Source organism: Dipodomys ordii, unplaced genomic scaffold, assembly GCF_000151885.1.
Source record: "Dipodomys ordii isolate 6190 unplaced genomic scaffold, Dord_2.0 Scaffold48, whole genome shotgun sequence".
NCBI lineage: Eukaryota > Metazoa > Chordata > Mammalia > Rodentia > Heteromyidae > Dipodomys > Dipodomys ordii.
Genome location: NW_012267264.1, coordinates 4,402,552 through 4,427,786, shown reverse-complemented (window position 1 = coordinate 4,427,786; position 25,235 = coordinate 4,402,552). Strand labels below are relative to the sequence as shown.

Here is a 25,235-nt window from a genome sequence, read left to right as displayed (position 1 = left end):
AAAATCACAGACATGAGGGAAATGAAGCCCAGCGTAGAGGGCACAATCAAATTTGTTTAGCTGAAAGAAATCCTCCACACATGTGAGAAATCGACAGTTGGAAGAGCAAAGCAGAGCTTGGATTATGTTTCAGTGTTCAGTCATTAACGCTTCACTCATTCACTCAGTGTACCTGCAGAGGCCATGAATCCTGGGATGGTGCTCCTCTAGCAACTGAGGTTTCAGGATCATCCCCTGCTCTTCTGTAGGTATCTTCTAGAGTTAGGAGACAGACAAGAAGCAATAAACAAGAAAAGAAATGAAATGCCTATTTAGAGAAGAGAACCTTGAAAGTGTTTATTGGCCTTTAAGAAGACGGCACTGAGCCAGCAGTGTGAGGGAGCATGCTCAGTGAGGCTCTGCTCCCAACTCAGATACACCCTCCAATCTTTTTAGTTCTGCGGGAGTCCCAAGGCTACTGATAGAGACAGTGAACAATGCATTCCTAACCAGACTATTGATTTCCCGTATCCTCTGTCCAGGAGTTACAGACAATGCCTATCAGCTCGTCTAGAGCTGAAACAGAGTTTTATCTAATCTTTTGTTTTGTTGTTGGTTGTGGGGCTTGAACTCTGAGCCTGAACAATGTCCTTGAGCTTCTTTTGCTCAAGGCTAGTATTCTACCACTTGAGCCACAATGCCACTTCCAGCTTTTTCTGTTTATGTGGTACAGAGGAATGGAACCCAGGGCTTCCTGCATGCTAGGCAAGCACTCTACCACTAAGCCATATTCCCAGCCCAAGTTTTACCTAATCTTGAAGAATGAAAAGATGTAAATGACACAGCAACTACATTTTGGAAATCCGCGGAGCATTTGCTTTGGCTTCTCCCCCTTGAAAAGATATATGACCATGTAAAATATCACATAGAGAATTCATTTTGGCTTGAAAAAAATAAAGATAATTTCATTATAGGCAGCCCAATATTAGAACTATTTTGATTTCTACACTTAACTAACTTTTCTAAGTAAAATAAAACAATTAGTCCAATAGTAAATATAGAGAAGTGCTTTTCTAACTTGATATTTGGAAGAAACATAATAATGAACAATAATTTACAATCTGTATATCATCAGAGGGGACAGGGAAGTGGCTTATAATGAATAAATAAACCATGCAGGAGAATAAATGGAATCCATTGGGGAGGTTACAGATTTAAAGTTAAGATGGTTGCTGTCTCACATGTTCAAAAGATGCTCTGAGACTAGTCAGATCTCTTTAACTGACCACTTCTGTTTCATAAGGGATATATAAAAGGGTGTTGCCTCTTAGTGTACTGACCTGCTTCCCCTTAGGTAGAGTTTTAAGCTCTCAAAGTGTTGAATAACTTGATGGGCCCAAAGGAGCATGTATCAGAAGGTTGGGGAAAAAAATGCCAAACTGTAGCCATTTCCACAAAGAAAGCAAAGAGTCGGAAAAATGAAGACAATCAAGTCAGATAATGAAGGCTTTAACAGTTACAGTATTTGAAGTTAAGAAAGTAGAGCTTGTTTATGTGTGGATTAAAATGTTAATTGTATTTAAGTATTTTAGTTTGTCCCTTTGCATTTGTTATGTTAATTCAACCTGCTACTTGACATCATTTGCTGATGATAAGAAGTTACCTCTTTCAAAATTATTTCTAGGTATGGATACTAATTATGATCCTGATGAAGACCAACTTACAAGTTATGATATTCAGCTCAGTATCCAAGAATCTATTGAAGCCAGTCAGCCTGCACCGCACCTTGAAAGGTAGCATTCTAATCATGACCTTCAACAATATTTCTTAAAGGCATTCATTTTGTTTTAAGAGAAAATACATGCCATTTCCTGATTCTACCTCTAGGAAAATACTTACCTGTTTGTTTTTAGCAAGTAGTCTAACAACTTTACAAAAGCCTCTGTGCATTGACTTTAATAATCTAATTTTTCACAAATCTGCATCCCCCATGAAAAATGGAAATTGCATAGACGGGAAATTCCCAGTTTAATTTGGTTGGATAGTTGCTTAGTTTCTAAATTAATACTCAGTTAAGAAGGGTGATGAATAATTTAAGCAAATTTGCAAGTTTATCCAGCCAAGAAACAGATAAACAAAAATCTGTATATTTCAGCTAACTTATGTGAGTGAACCGATCAAGAAATACATAAAATTACAGAATTATGTAAATAGGAGGTATAGAATCTAAAACAGCAAAAAATAATTTCTGTCTTGAATAACACACATACTTATGACAAAATAAAATAAAAATTAGTTTACCTTCTCTTAGAGTATTTAAAATCTTGTATTATGGAATTTACGAGTGCTTCTAAATGGATTCAGTGCTACAAAATTACTGTTTTTGAGCTTTAAGGTTTAGACATATTATATTTAAATTTCCAGTCTTTTAAAGTTATATCTTCAACAGATTTTAGAACTTCAGAGTTCTCCATAAGGGTAGCAGCTGTTTCTGCTTAATAGTGTTAAATAAGTTTGTTATCAAATTCTTGTTTCCATTTAGCAAGCCCATACCCCAGAGAATTGCCATGAGGGTTTAATGCATGGCCTACTAGGATACTGACTGGACGTTTGTCAAGTAAATGCTCTGCTTAATTTTAGTTGTGGATCAGTTGATTAATAGGTTGTAACATATGGCATGGGCTAGAAGGTCCCAAGTAAGTGTCAGTGAGCAACAAACAACACATCTTCCAAACAACACATGTCTATTAAGCAAAGAGTTTTTAAAAGTTGAAAAAAGCCTAAGAGATCTTCATATTTAATGCTATTTTACAGATGAAGACAGTAGCCAAAGAGGCAATAGGTGTATCTCAGGATCACAGTCTCTGACCCAAGCCCAGCTCTCTGATTCCAGTTGTTCACTCCTTTGTCAATGCTCAGAGAGACCTCAAAGACAGCACCATAATTTTGTATTTTCCCATCTTCATTAGTGTTCAGAAATCTAGTATCAGAAGGATAATCTGATCTTACTTGTATCCATTTACATTTTCAAAGTTCATAAAACCAGCTGTCAACATTTCCTACAGCTCTTGGTTATTACAGTTATGTACAAACTCAATAGAAGTTAATTTTTTTTCAATTCTTAAACTATCACCAATATAAACGTGGCTTATCTTTCTTTCCCTACTAGATTTGTACCACTAAGTGATCAAAACAGAAAGCTTGTAGAGGCCATAAGACAAGGTAAGTTTGCATGTTATCTACAGGGGATGGATAGGAGCTCCCACCTTGCAAAGGCAGAGTTGTGTTATTAATCTAGGTGTTAAATTCAGGTCACATTCTTGAGCTCCAAGAGTATGTGAAATATAAACATGCTCTGGATGAAGCTGATGAAGCAGGATGGTTTCCATTACATGAAGCTGTCATTCAACCTGTTCAACAAATTCTTGAGATTGTTCTGGATGGTAAGAAAATATCCTTTTGAACAAAAAAATAAATAAAACTAGAAAAGAAATGCAGAAGTTGTGATTCTTCTTAAGCCATATAACAAGCAAAAATAAAAAGCAGAAATAAAGACTGTTTGGCTTTGGAAAGGGAAGTGCCAATATTTTAAACTCAAATAGTACAAAAATGAACATATTTTATGACATTTTGGACTCAGCCTTTGCATTTGTTGTTACCTATAACTGCTGAAAGATTTTATGTTCTATGAATTAACTGATCAAACTATAAAGCCTTTTTCTTTTGAAAAGAATTCCATTTTTAAAAACTCAACTTTTATGTTTCCTAAAAGTTACTATATATTAAAACAAGTAGTACCTAAAATATTTAGCCTTCCATTAATTTTTCATGATTTAAACATTAGCCAATGCTGTGATAACCCAATCTTATGTTCTAAGACAATTGTTCAGTTTTTCACATGTCTGCATTTTGCAGAAGGCTTTGAAAGTGTTCTTTTAAACTTCAGTATTACTTTCTAATGCTGTTTTGGGAGAAAATGCATAATTCTTATTAGCCAGTCAGCAAGCCAGATAGAGAACCATATACCTAGACAGACAGTCAGAAATAACACTAAGGATCATATTTCTTTTCTAACACATTCTAACAAAATGATATATTCATTCACATACATCTCAGTCACATATGACATAAAAACCAATTTCTCATTCAACTTAAAAATAAAAAAGATTGGAGAGTTACTTTATAAAGTAGCAAGAAGTGAGAGTCAACTCATTTTTAAAAAGGCAACTTGAAACCTAAATGTTGCTTTTCTATTTGTCCATTTAATTAGCAAGCCCATATTCTCCCTATCCCCACATATCAGAGGGTCCTAAAGTGATGTTTCCTGTACACATTGCCTTTTGGCAAATGTTTAACTTTGTCTCTTTTTAGCCTTCCCTTCATTATAAATTGACTTTATTCAACATGGTGGTATATATATTTATTGAGTTATTATGATCTATGCAATATCCTTTAAGTAAATGTTTTTAACTTATGAACATAATACTTTCACATCTCAGCTTCTTACCAGACACTCTGGGAATTCAAGACTTGTGATGGAGAAACACCCTTGACTTTGGCAGTCAAAGCTGGTCTGGTGGAAAATGTAAGGACTTTACTAGAAAAGGGAGTGTGGCCCAACACCAAAAATGATAAAGGAGAGACACCTCTTCTGATTGGTAAATAATCTTCTTTCCTATTACTTCCACGATTTGAAGCAAACAATAAACATTTAATCAGCATTAACTGGGAATCACTATGTATTGGCTAAAATTATATAATCCTAATTCCTTTCATTCCCTGAGCTTCACTCCAGCCCTCATTTCATCTTCCCATCCCATCTTTTGATCCCAAAAAGAAGTCAAGTGTGAAAGATGGCTGCATTGTTTAGTATATAATTGTAGAGAGCAACTAGCCAAGAAGGAACCAAACACTGTAATAAGGAAAGAATTGTCAATTTCAAGGATATTTTCTTGGTAGAGTCCAGTTGAAAAGAGGGTTATATGTTCAATATGTAGCTTGGGCCAGGGGGGATTGCAAAAAGAGAGACCTCAGGTCCACAACAAGACAAACTGGAAGCTGATTAGAGGATTCAGAGGAACAGAATAGCTTGGCATCCATGTGGGGAATCACAGTGGTGACACAACGTCTATCAATTGAGTATCCTGTTGTTGAACAATAGAAATTTGCATGTCTCTTTGTTGAAGACAGGGTGTGAGGGTATACCATGAATGACCAGAGATACTTCTTCCTTTCTCTGAGGGTCATAGACATCGAGGAAGAATTTGTATCTGTGGATTTATATCCTATGAGAACGTAATCATGGGCCTCATTTTCTTCCTGTGTCAAATGGGCATGTGACACTTATCATAAAGAATTACTATTAAAATTAGGGATATATATATATATATATATATATATATATATATATATATATATATATATATATATATCTTCCCAGGAGGCTGAGATCTGAGAATTCTGGTTAGAATCCAGCCAGAGCAGGAAAGTTTGTGAGCGTCTTATCATGAATTAGCCACAAATTTACTGGAAATATAGGTGTGACTCTAGTGGTAGAGAGCTAAATTTTGAGCAAAAAAAAAATAAATAAAATAGAATAAACCTTAAGGAGAGAACCTAGACCCTGATTCAAGCCCCAGAACCAGCATTAGAAAAAAAACCCATTCACATATGATAAGTGCCATTAGGAAATTGTTGGAAAAGGAAGACTTTAATGTTACCTTACAATCACAGAGAATGGGAACAAAACAACACAAGCTGTAGTCATAGCTAGTCAAGTACCACCATAGCTCCTGTCCACACAACAAACATCATGTTTTAAAAATCACCTGAAGGTTATTGAAAGACAACCTAAAAGACATGACATTAGTGAAATATTCTTATTCCAAAGCATGAATTCAGCAACATCTATACAATACCCCCCGAGTCAGATGCTGCACAAATTAGTCTGTATATAAAGATGTAGGGGAAATAGATATTTAAGTGGAAAATTAGTGTTGTAACTACTACAATAAGTATGTGTATTTGAAATAAGCTTGGGAGATAAACACTAGTGCACCTACACAAACTTCAAAGGGTCTTCATTTTTGAATGGACTTGAGAAATGTGGATGTAAGACCAGCAGATGAATGGAATGACTCCAAGGCAGGTTTTCTTCCCCCAATACAACTTGTTTGAGGAGAATGTCACAACAGCACAGGTTCATTATGATCTAATATAGCTTCACTCACCCTTTCTCCAAGGCCTCTGGGGACAAGACCTTAAGTGAAATATTCATCTATGGATTTATTTACCTTTATTATTGTGATCTGTATTGTTTTTTATGCCAAAATATACCATTGAGTAGTTTTAATAAGACCCATGAACGTCTTACTGTTACCATAGCTGGCCTTTGATTTCTTCAAGAAAAGATACACTTTCCAGACTTTGGATATATAGAATTATTTTCCACTAAAAATTCTGTAGTCTGTTATTTTTAAAAATTGGACAATTAACTCATAGTTGTGACTCCCTAGTTTTATTTCTGCTTCATCTAAATGGTCCTTAAATGTTTAGGGCCCACAACAGAATATTTAGCATTTATATGCTTTTCCAAATTCCATATGTTAGGTTGATTCTCAACTCTTGTAGTATCTAGTGTAGGATAAGAATTTTATCACTAAATCAAAATGGAAATAGAATTCACATTTGGAAATACTATTTTTTAGACAAATTGTAAGGTTGAAGAGAGGAACCAAAGTCTCCATAAAGGAAGCATTCCAGAGGTGGTGTTCCTATATGTCTCCATCACACACACACATATCTGGAGAAGAGGGCCTTCTTATTTGCCTTCTGCAGGACCTTTGCCCTGGAGTCTTTTAGTCTATAGGCCATGCTGTTTTATTCTTGAGTGTATGGACTGCCTTGGAATTTGTCACTCATCGTCCTTCACTTACAGAGGAGAATAATGTATTGTTCTTTTACTGTGTGATTCCATTTTGACATTTTTATTAACCCATCATCATGTTTTAGTTAGACTTTCCATTTCAGCCATGTGGCTCTTGCTTCGGACACTTGTATGTGCCATACACTTCACAGCTACTTGCTGAGTGGTGGATACCTGATTTGTGATCATCTGACATGTATTAGTGGATTTTATTTTTTTGCACTTGGACTCTTGTCCCACCCCCTGGGACTTGGTGTCACATTTTTCTCAGTTGACTAGACACAAGCTTATTCTTGCAGGACAGGAGGGAAGCTCAGGGAATCATTTAGCACAAACTTCCAAGTTTCTTTATGACCTTCCATTTACACAGTTTATTTCGCCTCAGACAGACATTTTCTTTACTCCATACAGCCTTTTCACTCTTTCAGTCTTGAAATCCTTGTGTAGGTATTTCAGGAAAACCATCTCCCTTCTCCATGTTCTTTATGAGTTAGAAAAACAGTTGTGGGCTGGAAAACAAATTACATGAGCATAACCGGTATATACAGAGAAAGAAAGAAGAGACAAACTTAAAAGAAAAATGGAAAGTCAACAAATTTAAGAGCTGAAGAATACAAATTCTTTAATCCAACTCCAGAATTATTCAGATTAAACATTTAAAAAATTCTGAAATTCTTTTTTTTTAAAAAAAAGTTCTAGCAAGGATTTTAGCATAGCAGCATTAAGGGAAGAAGAAATTAAGGAGAAACACTTTGCCTTACTCCTAAATTCTCACGAGAGTTGCGTTTCCACCCTTTTGGCTCTCTGACCAGTACCCAGGTGGTGGGCAAGAGCAAGCCCCTTACAAAAGGCAACAAAAAGGGAGCCAAGAAGAAAGTGTCTGATCCATTTTCTAAGAAGATTTGGTATAATATAAAAGCACCAGCCATGTTCAATATAAGGAATATTGGGAAAACACTAGTTATGAGGACTCAAGGAACCAAAATCACATATGAGAGCCTCCAGGGTCAGGTGTTTGAAGTGAGCCTTGCTGATCTGCACAGTAATGAAATCACATTTAGAAAAATCCAGCTAATTACTGAGGATGTTCAGGGCAAGAACTGCCTAACCAACTTCCATGGCATGGATTTTACTGAGACACAAAACATGGTTTATGGTTAAAAAGTGGCAGGCCATGATTGAAGCTCGTGTTGATATCAAGACTATAGATAGTTATTTGCTTCATCTGTTCTGTGTTGGTTTTATGAAAGAAAGAAAGAAAGAGAGAAAGAAAGAAAGAAAGAAAGAAAGAAAGAAAGAAAGAAAGAAAGAAAGAAAGAAAGAAAGAAAGAAAGAAAGCAACAATCAGATCCGCTCAGTATCAGTAGGTCCACCAGATCCACAAGAAAATGATGGAAATCATGGCCCGAGAAATGCAGACAAATGACTTGAAAGAAGTAGTTAATAAATTGCTTCCAGACAGCATGGGGAAAGACACAGAAAAGGCTTGCCAGTCTATTTATCCTCTTCATGATATCTTCGTTAGAAAAGTGAAATGCTGAAGAAGCCTAAGTTTGAATTAGGAAAACTCATGGAGCTTCATGGGGAAGGTGGTATTTCTGAGACTGGTGTTAAAGTCGAGCGAGCTGGTGGATACAAACCACCAGTCCAAGAATCTATTTAAATTCAGAGTTTTAATAGTGACAAATAAAAGGCCTATTTGTGAAAAAAAAAGAAAGAAAGAAACATTTCCTCCTCACGAGGAAAGGGAAGTTAAAGACTTTTTTCAAGTTCCTAACAATAATAAAAAATATAAATTTTGAAATTTTAAAATCTAAAGAATTAAAAAATACATTGAATTGAAATATTTTATACAACTAAAGATAATATTTAAAAATAATTTAAAATATGTAACATGTAAAACTTAAATATAGTTATAAAACTCAAGAAAATTTATTTTTATTTTATCAGTTATATTCCACCAAACACCTATGAGTTTTTATTATCCATCATTTATGGGTTAAGGATAGTTTTATGTCTTAGCTTAGAGAGTGAGTTCCTACCATTTGGATTATTACTTCTGTGGAAAATAGATTCTTTGTTCCAAAGTATTAGATTAGAACTGAAGGTTTAACATTTACAGAATGTAAGTTATAGCAGCTAGCATGAGGTAATCCACTGCAATTAGAGCCACTAACAGCAGATGAACAGTTCAGACAGAGGCATTTGTCAACCATTTGTACCTTAAAAGTGAACAAGGGAATAACTGGAAACCGCCTTCAGAGTAAGCAAAGTTCGTCTTCATCCTCTCTTACACCATCTGGAGTCATTTACCTCTCCTCAAACTTAAATCCTTGATGTATTATATCCTTCCTTTCAGAATATTCCCTCTGGTTTAACATCTCTTGCCTTTCCCAGAAAAACTCCAGACTTGGAGTCTCTCTTGAAACACAAGGTAGCACAGGCTTCTTCTCTAAATAGTCCATTGTGCCTTACACACAGCCTTTCACACAGTCTTCAAGTAATGAATGAATAAAGAACAGAATATTGAACCCTGCATGAATTGGCAAGAAAAAATATTTTAGTATTCATGTCTTATTATAGACAACCTTCAAATAATAACAAATATTGACAGTGTGATTAGAGACAATGAAGGAGGTAAAGAAACTCCTTATGTGGTAATGCTCTTAAATTTTACTTTATTAGCTCTCACATACTTTATCTGCTAAGAATAGCTGACTTCAATTCTAGCTAGAATTCAAGCTGGATTCAATTCTAGCCTGCCTTGGAAGTATAAGAAAGAAAAGTTCATTTAGTATTCACTGCAGTCTTTGGTATAACAATAGTAACAAGAACAATAAAACCTGTTTTCATAGGGTAAAATCAATGAACATTTATTATTCCCTGAGTCTTACAAGAGATAAAATTATGTTACTAAATTTATTGAGTTTCTATTATATACTTGGTACTATGCTTACCATATCATGTACCCTATTTGATTTGCAACCCAAGAGTGGATGAATTTTCTATTTGGTTGATAAAGAGACTGTTTGGAAACAGTGCATACAAAATCCCATGTATGTTTTCCAGGAGCTCTTACCCCCACCTTTAAGCCATGAGCCTTAAAGGAAAGTATAACCTTTCATATTTATACTCCACAATAGAAATATGAGTGTAAGAAATAAATGCAAAGTAAGCCAGACCCAAAGAAATACAGACTCCATGGTTTCCATCATTTGTAATAACTAGTATATGTCTAGGATAGCCCTGGCAGAGAATCAGAATAGCTCAATAGCTATGTTCATATAACCATACGAAATGATGCTAATTGAAATGAACTCTAAGACATGGAAACAACATGTCTTTCTTTTTTTTTTTTGGTTATTAACCTTGTTGTTGCCAATGTACTGTATCTGGTTCTTTCTTCTCATTTTATTTCATTTTCCTTTTTCCATTGGTTTATCCTTGGCACTGTTGTTTGATTCTGGCACCCTGCATTTCGTATATATGTTTATTTATGACTTGGGGAAGGGAAGGAGAATAACAAAATACTGAAACAAGGACACAGGATGACCCATTGCAACAATGATACTCACAAGACTCTATGTCAGAAATGAACTTTGCAACTTTGGGGGGTGGTGAGGAGTGGGGGAGGGAAGGGATAGTGGGAGAAAAAAGAGCAGATAACAAGTTTAACAAGAAATGTACTCATTACCTTACTCATGTAACTGTAACTCTTTTGAACAGGATCTTTACAATAAAAAAGAAATAATTAAAAAGTAAAAACTAATAAATGCAATATGAGAGAATACAATATTCCCTCATAGAAAGCAAAGAAATAGCTAATATCTAGTTTCATATTTGGTAATAAGTTTAATATCATGTAAAGGATTCATGCTAATATACCTTTCTGTTGGCTACCCTTACTTAAAAATCTCTTTCAAGCTGTGAAAAAGGGCTCCTATGACATGGTATCTGCTCTGATTAAGTACAACACCAGCCTTGACCAACCCTGTGTCAAGCGATGGTCAGCAATGCATGAAGCAGCGAAGCAAGGCCGCAAAGATATCATCGCTCTGCTCCTAAAGCATGGAGGCAATGTCTACCTGAGAGACGGATTTGGAGTCACTCCACTGGGTGTTGCTGCTGAGTATGGTCACTGTGATGTGTTAGAACATCTCATCCACAAAGGTATGTGAGAAGAAATGAAACTTTCCTGAGGTTCGTTCCACCTTTGAGACTTTCCTCTTCTCCGTTCCTTCTGAGCTCTCCTTTTCCCTCTGAACTTTGCTCTGCCTTCCGAACTCTCCATTCCTTCTCAGGTCCTCTTCTTCCTCTGAGGATGACTAAGCATGAGACTGTCAAGTCTAGTTCCTTCCACAGTCTCCATAATTCCACAATTTATGTGTTGTTACCTGCAGACTTACATGCCTGGTACTGATTGCTCTCAAGACAGTGCTGTTTCTAAGTAGATGGCTCTTCAGGGTCTTGAACTCATCTCCTCCTAAACTGAATTCTGCCTCCTCTCCTACTTCCTAATCAATAATTTCCCTCAACCAGCGCAGAAAGGTTGGATTATCTCTAATTTCACTATCACCTTTCCCAAACTCAATGAGTTGCAAACTGCTATAGTGTCACTCTTCTCACCTTGTCATCAATCTGCCATTTGGGTCAAGCCCCTCACATCTTCCTTGGACTGGTAAAATTGTCTAATCCTTCTCCAAGTTTCCATCATAGAATCCATGCTATGTAACTGCAGCTTGCTTCCTCGTCCTAAAGCACAGCTACAAATCACGTTTACAGTTTAAAATATCTCCACTGCATCAACTTCAACTGTTTTTCCAGGAAGACACCTCAGTAGACCCATCTTATATCCTATACTCTAGCCAGACATAAAGAAAGTAAAGAAAAAGGAAAAAATAGTATCATTACCTCTTCTTGGTACTTGATCTTATTTAGAAATGCTTGTGGTAAATGGAAATGGAAAGAAAAAGGAGAAACCAAATTCCTAAATTGTCTTCTCTACCTACTCTTTGTGAGCCCTTGTCTACTTACTTAAATATCTGGATTCCCCATCTATAAATGAAGGCTAGGACCACAGGATTCCCCCAAGGGATCCTCTGTGGGGAAGAGGGTGAACCTTTTTAATTATCAGATCATCTCTGTGAAATAAGCTTCATGGCTCCACGTTACAACTGCAGAGATGCAAGTGCAGAGAAGTAACAGCTTGCCCCAGTTCCCAAAGGGCAGCAGAGCCGTGTCCATGCAGTCTTTCCTTGCAATATTTTCTAGTACTGATGTTTTTACAATGTCATATCATTTATATTCTCTAGTGACATATTGTTTCATTTCCCCTTTAGGCTTCTTATTCATTGTAGGGTCACCCAGATTGTTTTCACAAAGAGGGTACCAATAAATAGTTGTTGAATTGAAATAGAGCACTCACTGTTGTGATTAAGTTTGAAAATCTGATGTTATAGCTTTTTCTGGAAATAGCTATCCTAGAAATCAGCTTGTTCATTTTCCCTGTGTTTTTGTGAGCCTAAGACTTTTTTTTAATGAAATGAGGAATATTGTATAATGACTTATTAAAGAATACTGTGTAACTATTAAGTAGTCAAAAACAATGTTTTCCACAATTTGCCATGCCATCCAGAAAATACATCGAGATGACTCTTAAGGGGACTCTTAACGATGCTGTACAGTCATGCTCGGCCTGTGTTTTATACTGCCAGGTGGTGATGTGTTTGCTTTGGCGGATGATGGGGCATCAGTGTTGTTCGATGCAGCAGGAGGTGGTAACCCGGACTGCATTTCCCTCCTGCTGGAATATGGAGGGAGTGGAAATGTGCCCAACAGAGCAGGGCATCTTCCTATACATCGAGCGGCCTATGAAGGACATTATCTGTGAGTAAGAGATTATGAGATGATCACTTTAAGTTAAAAGAAAAAAACAAAAGTTTTAATGGAGTGGAATCATGTTTCTCTGTGATGATTTTTTTCCAAGAACACAAAGAGAAGTAGATAAAAGATACACCGGTTCTGTATTTAAATGCTTGGAAGTTATTTGACCTTCCTTTTTGATTTTATATTTTGAACTTCTACAAAATGAATTTACAATGTTTTTATAGTGATGACACTCTTTTTTTCTTTTACAAGGCATAATTATAATAGAAAATTTTACCTAAGCTGTCTAAGATTGTATTTCTGTTATAAAAAAGTTATGGTCAACTGCTGCTATAAAATTTCTAATAAGGATTTTAAAGTATGTGTTACAATTTTATAAATATATGTGGTGCTGTTGCTTCTAAATATAGGTTGTTATGTTTCTATCAAAAAATAAAAAATGAAATGTGTTCTAAGATGAATATTTGGAAATGTGCTGTATGAGTACATGAGAATATGATGAATGTACGTCTAAGAAACTGTTCAGAGTCATCTAATCTTGGCATATTCATTAAAACGTTGTAAAGCCTTAAAAAAAAGTTATGGTCAATAAAAAACTATATGGTCTCAAAAGTTTTACCTGGTCAAAGAATTAAAATTTGTAAAATGTTATGTGTTACTTAATTACATCTTAACAGTTCCAAAATATTGTAATATAATGATAAATGCATTGTCATAAGTTTAGATTCCTTTTTTCATACAAATGGTTGAGGGGATACTGAAACTACAAAATCTGTTAAAATCAGCACACTAATAAAAATTAGGAATCACAGTGTTAAAGTATCACCAGGAGAAGGTGGTTTTAGATACTTAAATATATTTCATATGTTCAAAAACTTTAAAGTATTTAGACTTTATAATTTTCAATGGCTGTATTGGTGAAGGGGCCAGCAATGCATAATTGATGCCAAGTGACATGTTGTTAAAGTTTACCTGGATTTACTCCCAGCGTTCATAAATTCACACACGTAGCTCTGAATTAGGCACAAGAGATCAAGTTCTCCTTGCCTTTGACTCTCATGAGTGTCTAGTTGGTTAGTCAAGTGCGAAATCCACAACTGTTTATCACATGTTCTTAGAAACATCTCCCATGGTCAGCTATTTTCATTGGACTGACACATAAGTTTGGTGGAATAGTAAAGATTTTTCTTAAGGTTAATAATTCAATTGCAAATTATAACAAGATAAGCTGTACATGGGCAAAGAATAGACAACTCAGCAGCCAATGAAAGAGTAATGTGAAATATTAGCCCTCTTCTTACCATGGATCTGTGTGACCTTGGAGAAGTCATGTTCCCTCTGGAGACTTCATATTGCTTTTGCATTAAGGAAAGTAAATGATATCCAGGTCACTTACGCTTACTTCCTGTGAGCTCTCACTTCCTTTGGCAGTACTGGTGTTTGAGCACAGGACCTTGTACTTGCTAGTAGGTGCTCTTAAACCACACACACACACACACACACACAGCCCTTTTTGCTTTAGTTATTTTTCTGGATAGGATTTTCTTTTTTTATTTCTAGGCTGGCGTGGACCATAATCTTCTTATGCTTCCCACATAGTTGTGATGACAGGTGTGTGCCAGTGTGTCCAATATTTTTTTTAAGATGAGTCTTCCCTCATTGTTGCCCCAGGTGGCCTCAAACAATGATCCTCCCGATCTCAAACCCGTTGTCAGTAGAACTAGAGGAGTAGCACAAGGTATACAGCAACAATAATGAGTGAAAAGGCCAAATGAGAACAGGAGGCCCTGAGTTCAATTGTCAATATAGCTCCCCAGAAGGACTGGAAATGTGAGTCAAGCCGTAGGGCAGCCATCTAGTAAGTGCAGAACTTTGAATTCAAATATCAGTAACCGCAAAAAGAAGAAACGTTAAAAATAACTTCATAAATCATATTAAAAACTAGATAGTCGTAGCTTAATAGACAAAAGTTAAATATTTTTGTATGAAGCTATCTAGAGAGGATAAGGAAAGTTAAAACTACACTCACTTGTCTGATGAGAATGAAGGCTTATTTAGTTTCTTGATCACCCTTATGCCATGGGGATATTGGAGCAATTATTTTGTTTTTGTTTGTTTGCTTTAGTGCTCTGAAACATCTTATCCCAGTTACATCCAAAAACGCAATCCAGAAGAGTGGGCTGTCACCAGTTCACTCAGCAGCTGATGGACAAAATGCACAGTGCTTACAGCTCCTCATCGAAAATGGTTTTGATGTCAACATGCTCCTTGATGACCACATCTCCCAGAGTTATGATGATGAGAGGAAGACCGCACTGTACTTTGCCGTCTCCAACAATGACATTCATTGCACAGAAGTTCTTCTGGCTGCAGGTGCAGACCCCAACCTTGACCCCCTCAACTGTCTACTTGTGGCAGTGAGGGCCAATAACCATGAAATTGTCAGGCTGCTCCTCTCCCACGGAGCTAATGTCAACTGTTACTTTATGCACGTGAATGACACTCGGTTCCCTAGCGTCATTCAATATGCCCTACATGATGAGGTCATGATGCGGTTGTTGCTGAATAATGGCTACCAAGTGGAAATGTGCTTTGACTGCATGCACGGGAACATCTTTGGAAATTCATTTGTGTGGACAGACATAGAGGAGGAGATACTACCTGGATGGACATCTTGCATACTAAAAGATACCTCCGTGAGTTGTGCCCTTCTTCACATTAGGCCCAAATCCTAACTCTTACTTGTCTCAAGGAAAATTTTAACTTTAATGTTTTAGTTAACAATTTTTAAATGTTTTATTTCTTCTTTTAAATTTCTTCCAGGCTCAACTGCAGGCTAGTACTTTTTCTGTAGTTATAAAGTTTCTGAATTATCTCTTGTGTTGATTCGTAGTTGTTGTTTTTTTTATCATTGTGGTTAGAAATAATTCCTCACAAACTGACGTGTCAAATTAGACTCCTTTGTCCAACTCCTTACGAATAATTCTTTTAAAAATGTAAACAGTATTTTTAAAAGTAAATTTTTTAAAAGAGGAATTAGAAGTCCTGGATTTAGTAATTCATAAGCAACATGACTCTAAGCAAGTAAACTCACTTCTCCAATATCTAGGAATGGAAAAAAGATTTTTTTCTGCCATTCTTATGAAGTCCTTTAAAAATTACATAATTTAAGTCATGCTATTTGGAAAAAGAAGAAATAATTTCGATATTCTTAAATTTGTCTTGTTTTACAACTGATCTATAATTTATCCTAGAGTATGTTGCATGTCCTGTTGTGAAGAATTATGAATTATTCAGCCAACTTTCAGTCATTATAAGGATATTGCAAGAAAGAAACATCAACTCTATTTTTATGTTTTTCTTAATCATGATTTTTTTCTTTATGGAGATGTGGGGATACAAGCCTAAAGTTAGCCAAGAAAAACATGCTGTTTATTTTTTTTCTTAAATGGACAATGAAATGTAGAATATAAAGATGAATGCGATTAATCATTTACAATTTCTTGATGGAACATTGGGACTAGATAGGCTGAAAAGCATAATCCTTCCTTGTTGAATTGACTAGAATCACATCTGAACTATGTATATTATATCCTTGGGCTATTTGTTCACACAAACAAGCAAACAATTTCATTTTCTTTGTTGTTCGTGGCAAGGAGGGATAAAAAGACAAAGTAATTATTCATAATGCACTGAGTATTCAAGAATATAGTACATTAAAATACTAAGTTTAATTTTGTCCATTTCCTCAGTTCTGTGAGTTTATTACAGTTCCTTGGATGAAGCACCTCGTAGGTAGCATTGTCCGAATTCTAATAGATTACATGGATTACGTCCCTCTGTGTGCTAAGCTGAAGTCTGTACTGGAAATACAGAGAGAGTGGCCAGAAATCCGCCAAATACTGGGTAAAAATGTTAAAAATTGTTTTACCTACCATTTTTGTGATTGAAAATACATAGGAGGAGCATTTTAATGTCTTCCTCTGATTCCTTTTTAGAGCTATCTTATATTAAAAATTATCTTGTTTTTTTTACTCATACTTAACATATCCTCTCTGACAAGATGCAAAATTTGAAATTTTCTTGATGTTTTCCAACTCTTGAATTGATTGCTTAATCAGTTATATTGTTATATTAGCTATATCAACATTGAAACTAGAACTCATAGTTTGTAACTGGCATTATATAATACTTAGACTTTGATAGGGTCTATTTTTTTGCATTTTCAAGACTTATCCATTGTGCCTAATGAACAGTATTCAGTAAGTTCTTGCAGACTAAATAAATGAATGGAAAGTATTAAAAATATGCTTTCCCTCAGGTGTTTATTGATAGAATCCTGCCCTCAAAGATTTACTTTGTATTTTCCAAGTCAAAATTTAATTATAATAGTGGAAGTGAATCATATTATAAAAGTCTCATTGACAGTATCTTAGTGTCTGAAAATATGACAGGCACTGAGTTCAATCCTTAGACCGATGACAAAGCAAAAACAGTAGCTTTAAGGAAAGTTAAGATTTGAATATACTTGGAATATACTTGCAACATACTTGGAAGAAATCATAGACTAGAAGAGATTATTCTTTTTCAAAATTAGAGCTTGAGGAAATGAACTTTCAAAATCCACATAGAGTTTAAAAAATCATAGCATATTACATGATATCTAAGTAATCCGTTTCTACTAAATCAGCTTTCCTCTAGAATAAGTTCTATAATAGAGGGGATTGTAAACCAACTAAAACAGAATCTTGGAGGACTTAACGAATAAGACAATATTCTAAATGTAGAAAAACTCAGAGATCAGATAGATCAGAGATCAGATAGATGGGATGAAATTTGGGCCTGGAATAGAAGTAGGATTGTTGGATTATACTGTCTATATGTGATTGAGAATTGGTAACTTCATAAAAATAACCAATAAATTATTGTATCATTTTTGTTTCTCCAAGGAACAGAGGATTTTTTTTCCTATAAAAGGGAGCAAGCTAGCCATACTAGCAACATACCTACCCTTTTCTGCCTAGTTTTTCATATTGTGATAAAAAAAAATGAGAATGTGAAGACTAGTCTGTAGCTCTTTCTATAATGCCAATGTACCTCTTGTCATAGAAAATGAAGACTTTTCCTCTAAATGGTAATTGCAAATGTTTTTATTGCAAAAGAACTCCCAAGGCTGATGACTTTAGAAAGACAGTCCAAGTAAGAATAAAGCTAAGAAGATTTTGGTTTGGTTTTGTTCTAATTAGACATTATTGCAGTCTATCAATTGGTTGCTATGAGCAAGGTCAACCACTGGATGTCAGGATTCTTCCAGACATACATAGGCAATGACTTTGTTAGGGAAAAATGCAATTTAAAAAAAAGTGGACTTTTTTGCTTTTTATTTACTTATTTTTTTGTTGTTGTTGTATGTGTGCTGTTGATGGGGTTTGAACTTGGCTTAATGCTCTCACACGGCTTACATGCTTGTGCTTTACCACTTGAGTCACACTTTCACTTTTCTGCCTAGCTGGCTTTGAACAGGAATCCTCAGATCTCTGCTTCCTGAGTAGCTAGGATTACAGACATGAGCCACTAGCTCATGGCTCTCTGCATGTTTTGTTAATAATAATTTTTTCCCATGCTAGGGGCATGGCTTAAGGTGTACAGAACCTACCTAGGAAACTCAAGGCCCAATTTGCACCCCATTTCAAAACCTAGAGCTGCCAAAAGTAATACCATACATTTTTGTGTGAGATGTGGTTTTTAACTTTAAAAGAAGGTAATAGATAACTTGAATGTTTGTAATATCAAATACTACCGAAATTTAACCACTTTTATTATTGAATTTGATGACAGTTGACATTTATTGAACAGTTACAAAGCACTAAAGATTTTTAATAGTGTATGTTAAATAATTTGTTTAATTTTTAAAGAAGCCTGTGAAGTAGATCCTATTTTATCTACATTTTAGGGATGATAGCATTAAAACCTAGAGGTTAAAAACTGATCCAATCCAAGCTGACTAAGAGCAGAGTCACTGTTTAAGCCCAAGGACTCTGCTACCCTTCCACTAGTTGATAAATGCTGGTTTTATAATTATAGAGGAAAATTTTGAAAATAAAGGTTAACATCAGATATAGGAATCCTGTTAGTATATAGATAGATAGATATAAAATATTTAGGTATTAAATATTGGACACAAGCTTTAGGTTGAATCATGAATGATTTATGGAATCATAAGCTGTATTGATATTTCCTCAATAACTATTTATCAGCTAATTGCCAGAAGAGAAAGTAAAGAACTATATCTCCATAATATTCAATTCTAAAAAAGGAATAAACAGAAAGAGACATGAGCATTTCCTGCTGCTTTGGGTTTTTTGTTGTTGTTTTTTGTTTTTTGTTTTTTGCCAGTACTGAGAGCAGAACTTCAAGGTCTGGGACCTTTCCATGAACTTTTTTCACTCAGCACAAGGCAAGCACTTGATAGTTAATTGGTGTTAAAGAGTCTTGCAGACTTTCTTGCCCAAGCTGGCTTTGAACGTGGAATCGCAATCCTCAAACTCAGCCTCCTGAGGAGCTTGGATTACAAGTGTGGGTGGCTTAGTATTTGCTTTTATAAATCATCAAGTCCATTCATTTATGTAACAGATTCTAGTTGAATGCCCATCAGCGCCCATCTGGTACAGCCATAGACTATACCACTGCCCCTGTGGGACTTTACATAGTGGATTGTACTCAAAATCACCAGCTGCTGAAGTGTGTGCATGTTGTCCATATAGACATTATTGATGCTTTACACCTCTTACAGATCAACTCACTAATATTGTTTGCAACTTTTGCTTCTTTTCTCTGTTCACTTTAGAGAACCCTTGTTCATTAAAGCATTTATGTCGTTTAAAAATCCGAAGACTTATGGGCCTCCAGCGACTAGGCCAGCCAGACTCCGTGGAGAAGCTTCTGCTACCCACTGCTATCCAAAGATACATCTTATTTAAGGAATATGATCTCTACGGACAAGAGTTGAAATTGCCATAACGTAAAAAGAATATTTTAAAATGTGGTTCTCAAAAATATGTTAAGTGATTCCTTCAGAGATTTCTTGGAATCATTGTACATCATCAAGTGTATTCAAGTCTGTTGACAATGTTATAGGTGTATTATACACCAATGGAGGATATGCTGGACAACTTTCAAGACTTGTGCATTTTTTAAGATAGTCAATATTTTTGTATTTAATTTCTATTGACTATCTACAAGTCTTCAAATTCTCCCTATCAAAAACCTCCTACAATATCCATGATGTTTAAAAAACAAATAAGCAACTTTCTCAAACCCTTAGGTTTAGGCAGTTACTGGTCCATTCTTCCTGTCTTTAATGGCCCCAGTGTGGAAAGAGCTGCTTCCTCCTTACAGGGTTCTTAGGCTATTATTTAGCATCTGCTGCCTCCACTGCCCTTCTCAAACTGCCCTACCTCAGCAATCTTCCTAATTGCTAAATGCAATGAGTACATTTCTTTCCCTCTTTCTATGAATTCCTGTGGCATCTGATATCATTGCCTCTTCTTTCCTAGAAGTGGTACCTCTTTCCTTGGTTTTCACTATACTGATACCTTGTTCCTTCATCTCTCCACCTACCTCCTTTGTTCCCCTGTCTCTAGCCTCTTTCTACATTGCTCATCTCCTGCCAATCCTTCTATAATATATCTTCTCTGAGAAATTTTGCTTATAGCTGCAAAATTTATATCCAAACCTCAATTCTTTCTCTCCTGTGCTTGAGACTTATGTAGACAATGCACTAATAAGACTCTTGGAACACAAAGATCTAAAATTCCACATATCCTCAGATAAATCTATCGCCATTCTGCACAGAAAGTCTCTTGCATTACTTCAGCAGTTATCACAATGCTCAAGTCAGTTTCCAAGGGAAAAACACTGAACATCAACTTTGACCACCCCATTTCTTTCTCCATTAGAAACACACATACACACACACACTCACCACATCCTATTGTTTGTCTCTTGAAGCCATCTTTTTCCACCAATGTAGCCATAAGCCTGGCTCTGGTCTCTTTTTTCCTCTGGTAAAACAGTGCTACTTATCTGGCTTGCCTCCCTTTTTGCTTGCCGGGCCGCACACACGTAGCATACACACATCCACTCTGATTTCTCACAGACAGAAGTAGTTTTACCCCCTTGTGAAAATGCATTCTCATTGCTCATAGGCTAAAGTCCAAAGTGCTTATACATAGCCCTTCTTGATGTGAAATCCTTCTCTTTATTCTAAGCATTATCTTAATGTACCCTTTTGTTCTCTCCTCTTTAACCGTATTATGTTTTCTAGAAGTTTATTCTTTCAACAGTGATTCTCAGACCTTAGTTTTTAAAATAGGTTCAAGTATTTTCTTTAAAACAAAACATCACTTCTACCATCACGCTCATCTCATAAAAAAGGGTCATTTAATGGAATGCTAAAAATAAAACTACCAGTTATTTAGAATTGGATGACTTTAGCTTTGAAAAGACTGAACACAATGTCCTCATTTTCCCATTAATAGGTAAAATGTCGGCCAGGCGCCTGTGGCTCACACCTGTAATCCTAGCTACTCAGGAGGCTGAGGTCTGAGGATTGATGTTCAAAGCCAGCCGGGGCAGGAGAGTCTGTGAGGCTCTTATCTCCAATTAACCACCAGAAAACCGAAAAGTGGCGCTGCTGCTCAAGTGGTAGAGTTCTAGCTTTGAGCTAAAGCACTGATGGACAGCGCCCAGGCTCAGAGTTCAAGCCCCATGACAGCCACCCCCCCCCTGCAAAAAAAGGTGAAATTTCACGGTGGCTCATTAAATATCTGCAAACATTTGTATAGGAACCACTGATTATAGAAACTGTTCTCCTGCGCATAGGCATCTCTGCGTGTCTTTCTTTCTCTTCCTCCTTCTCCTGCATCTCCTCTATGATTAGCTCCCTTCCTTGCCTGAAAATTTCAGCTGAGATGGTGCTTCCTGTGAGGATGGAAGCTACCCAGAGTTTCTCATGCTGTGTTGTAAGAGTCTGTGTGCCTGGCTACCTTAGACTCAGGGTGAGAGAAGCTAGAATGGAAGCTCCCTGCAGGCAGGCTTTGTGACTTGTTTTGTTTCCCAGTGTCTCCTAGGGCCACACACATTCCATGAAGTGTGAAGGTTACACAAGACATGACAAAAATAATCAGTGACTTCATGGTGAACTGACAGTTTTGAATTCTTAAATGATGGTGTAATCTTAGTAATGTATTTAAATTTTATTCTTAGATTTTAATAATGTATTTTTCTTATATTTTATCTTGAGTGATTATATCTTTCAGTAGTAATGTCTAATTGCTTTGTAAGTTTTTTGAGTTGCATTTGACTTCAATTAATTTTTATAAGTATAAAAAAGCTGTATAACTCAGGCTGCAGATTTAACTTCTTGTGTTTCCTAGTTTACTTTTATATAAATTAGACTTAAATATACTTCATTTGAATTGTAATACTTTGTGTACAGGTATCATGATTCTTGGATTGCTTTATTTGTTGTACTTAAAATATATTGTTACCTATAAATATTACTCAAAATAAAAATATTGGTTACCTATGTCTGCTGTTCAGATATTAATCTTTATTACACTAAAACTTTGAGACTTTCTCTAATGTACTTCTGTGTAATTTCATTCAAGAAATACTTAGATATAGAGATGTTGATTAACTGCTATTGCTACAGTTTTTGAAAGTGTTTTTTCAGGGCATTTTTGACGTAGGAGAAAATTGCATCTTAAAATATAATCACTATATTCCAAAACAAATTGATCTTTTGAGCACTACATTTTGGACTTTTCTAGTAGTGTTTTTGAAAGGGCTAGATGGAGAGAGGAATTAATCCTTATCCAATTAGGACTCTGTTTCTCTTACAGTGTGTCACTTTATCCGAACAGGGCAACAGCTGCTCCTCCAAATCTGGCCCAGGAGAAGCCAAACATTCTACAGTGGTGTCAGTTTTACCACTGAGGACCAACTAGGTGGGGCCTGGTTGCCAGCTTCCCATGCTGTCAACTGGTGGGTGGCTGTTGTAAATTCTGGATTTTTCTGTTTTGTTTTTATCATATAGAGTCTGTGTAGAAAAGAGCACATCTGAAGTTTGCTTTAGTATGTCTTTTTTTCCAGGTTTTTAAAAGCTGTTTTAATTGTCCTTGAGTAGGTGTACAAAGCAATCTCAATTCAACAGGTCTGTAAGTACAGTGCATCTTAATCACTGTCACCTCTTTCTTCTTTCTCCCCATCTCTCCCAACCCACCCATCCCCATGAACTTACTCCATTCTATTTTCATATATGCACATTGAATATTATGACTGCATTCACCCACCCTTCCTTTCTCTCCATTCATCTGCCCGTATCCCCTAGATCTCACTCCAATCCCCCCAAAACACATGTTCCAATTTAGTGGCATTCATTTGGTTAAACTATTAGTTCATTGTTCAAAGGATTCTTATTTAGCTTTTCTGTAAACCCATCATCAAATAGTATCTCCATTCCTGCCTAGGAACAACAAAAATCCTATAAAACATATGGAAACAAGGTATCTTCTGAAGAATATAGTTTAATCTTTAATTGGATACAGAACATGTGACCAGGCAATCAAATCATAGTACAGAGAGTACTATGTGCAGCAAATGTGCTACAGATACTATGGATCTAACATGCCCTCTGGATGCAAAGTTTTGAAAGTATGCATGGGTCAGACACCCTGTAAACTACATGGTGGAGTCTCTTAGGACACAGAAAGTACACTTAAGCCTTTTTACTGTCACTGGTATTTTACCAGAAATTCCTATCCTAATTTTGGTTTTAAGTCATGTTACCCTTATGTAGGTAGCCACTTGCCAAACCAGAAATTATTTAGCACACATAAAATTCTAAGCCATTTCAGGTTAATCAAACAAAATGACCATGAGGGTGTATATGTGAATACATGACTGTATATATATTTTACATATGTATATAAAATGTATATGACATGCACATATAGAGGAAGCACATGAATATGACATGCACCCATTATAATACATATATACGTACATACTTGCATGGCAGTATGTCATGTGACTTCATGACATACTTAATGACATAATCTCCTTTGTGCAGTCTAAAAAGACACACTTAGGAGCAGAGAATGCAGTCATGGTTAACAGGGATTGGAGGAGTAGGGGGAATTGGCAAGCTAGTCAAAGGATCCAAAGATTCAGCTATCCAAGAATAAGTTTAAGAAATTCCTCGTTTAAAAAAAATAATGGCCTTAGCAAATTACATACTACAAATATATACTTTTGCCAACTTTAACATCATAAAGACATACAAAATGATACTTTTAATGTCAAGTGAGACAAAAATAAATCATCAAGTATTAGTTTTGAACAAGTTTTTACCAGGCTCTACATATTATTAGTTTTCATTTTGAACAAAATATGAGTATAGAGCATGATATCCACATGGAATATGTGCATATAAAACCCAGTTTTTCATTATACCAGTATTAGTGTCAGTGTCAGCACCCAGGCTCAAAACTGAAAAATTTTGATCTTATGGAATAGGCTTCAGAGATAATTGTGATGACATATGATCATAAAAAAAAAAGATGTTGAGGGGGAGAGATGACTCTCCTTCTCATCTTAAAATTCTTTGACAACATTCATAGGATGAAAACTTAGCAGAAAACTCTCCCCAGATAAAAAGCAACACATCTTCTGCTTTGTGAAGTCCTGATCTACCATTACTAACCAAAGAAAGAACTTCCCAGAGGAAAAGATGTGTGAAGAGAACACACTCATCTGACCTCTGTGTCCTGCCTTATATAACCTCAGGGAGTGCTGGAGATGTCTGGGGATTTGCTGGTTTCAGAAGGAGACAAGTCTAGTAATTTGAATCTGGGCACTGGGAGCACCCGAGTTCTAAGTCTGCATTGGTGAGCGATTTTACCGAGGCACTGGACAGGAATCTGTGCTTCAGATTCCAGTAATGGGAGAGCCCATTGCTCTTGCCCCATAGGTCTTCCATGATGGTTCTCTTAAAGAGATTTAAGCTAAAACATCTTGGAAGCAGTCCATAATATTCAATGAGGTAGAAGTTATGAAGGGAGCTAAATGTGATACTTATTTGGGGGTTGTATGATATCAGTATCCAGTTCTTTGTGTTGGAGTCATTGTTGTCTTGAAGAAACTATTTTTAAATGCTTTTGAAAGTTAAATAGGCATGGCAAATGGATCAATGATCTATGTTTGTGAATGTTTGAATAGCCCTAAAGATCTAAGTACCTATTTGGTTTAAAGTTGTTTCAGTAAGGTGGGAATTTTAATCACCTTTGACAGGAAGATAATAACATTTATTCAGGTTTTGCTTCGGCTAGTTGGAACCCTTTGACCTGCACCCAGCCACCTCACAGGAGGAATCCAGGAGGCT

The 25,235-nt window shown here is 36.0% G+C and overlaps 1 protein-coding gene and 1 pseudogene across 1 annotated transcript in view; both read left to right on the top strand.

The window, feature by feature from the left end:
- The window catches only part of Asb15 (ankyrin repeat and SOCS box containing 15), a 45,030-nt gene extending 25,220 nt beyond the window's left edge, over nt 1–19,810 (top strand). The window contains exons 3-11 of the mRNA XM_013019911.1: nt 1,664–1,772; nt 3,149–3,201; nt 3,291–3,422; nt 4,479–4,637; nt 10,829–11,074; nt 12,619–12,790; nt 14,916–15,486; nt 16,543–16,696; nt 19,638–19,810. Of these exons, the coding sequence (XP_012875365.1) occupies nt 1,666–1,772; nt 3,149–3,201; nt 3,291–3,422; nt 4,479–4,637; nt 10,829–11,074; nt 12,619–12,790; nt 14,916–15,486; nt 16,543–16,696; nt 19,638–19,810 (1,767 nt within the window). The 5' untranslated portion in view covers nt 1,664–1,665. The remainder of the gene's footprint in view (nt 1–1,663; nt 1,773–3,148; nt 3,202–3,290; nt 3,423–4,478; nt 4,638–10,828; nt 11,075–12,618; nt 12,791–14,915; nt 15,487–16,542; nt 16,697–19,637) is intronic.
- On the top strand, nt 5,186–8,567 carry LOC105988311 (annotated as a pseudogene).
- Nucleotides 19,811–25,235: the final 5,425 nt, after the last annotated feature.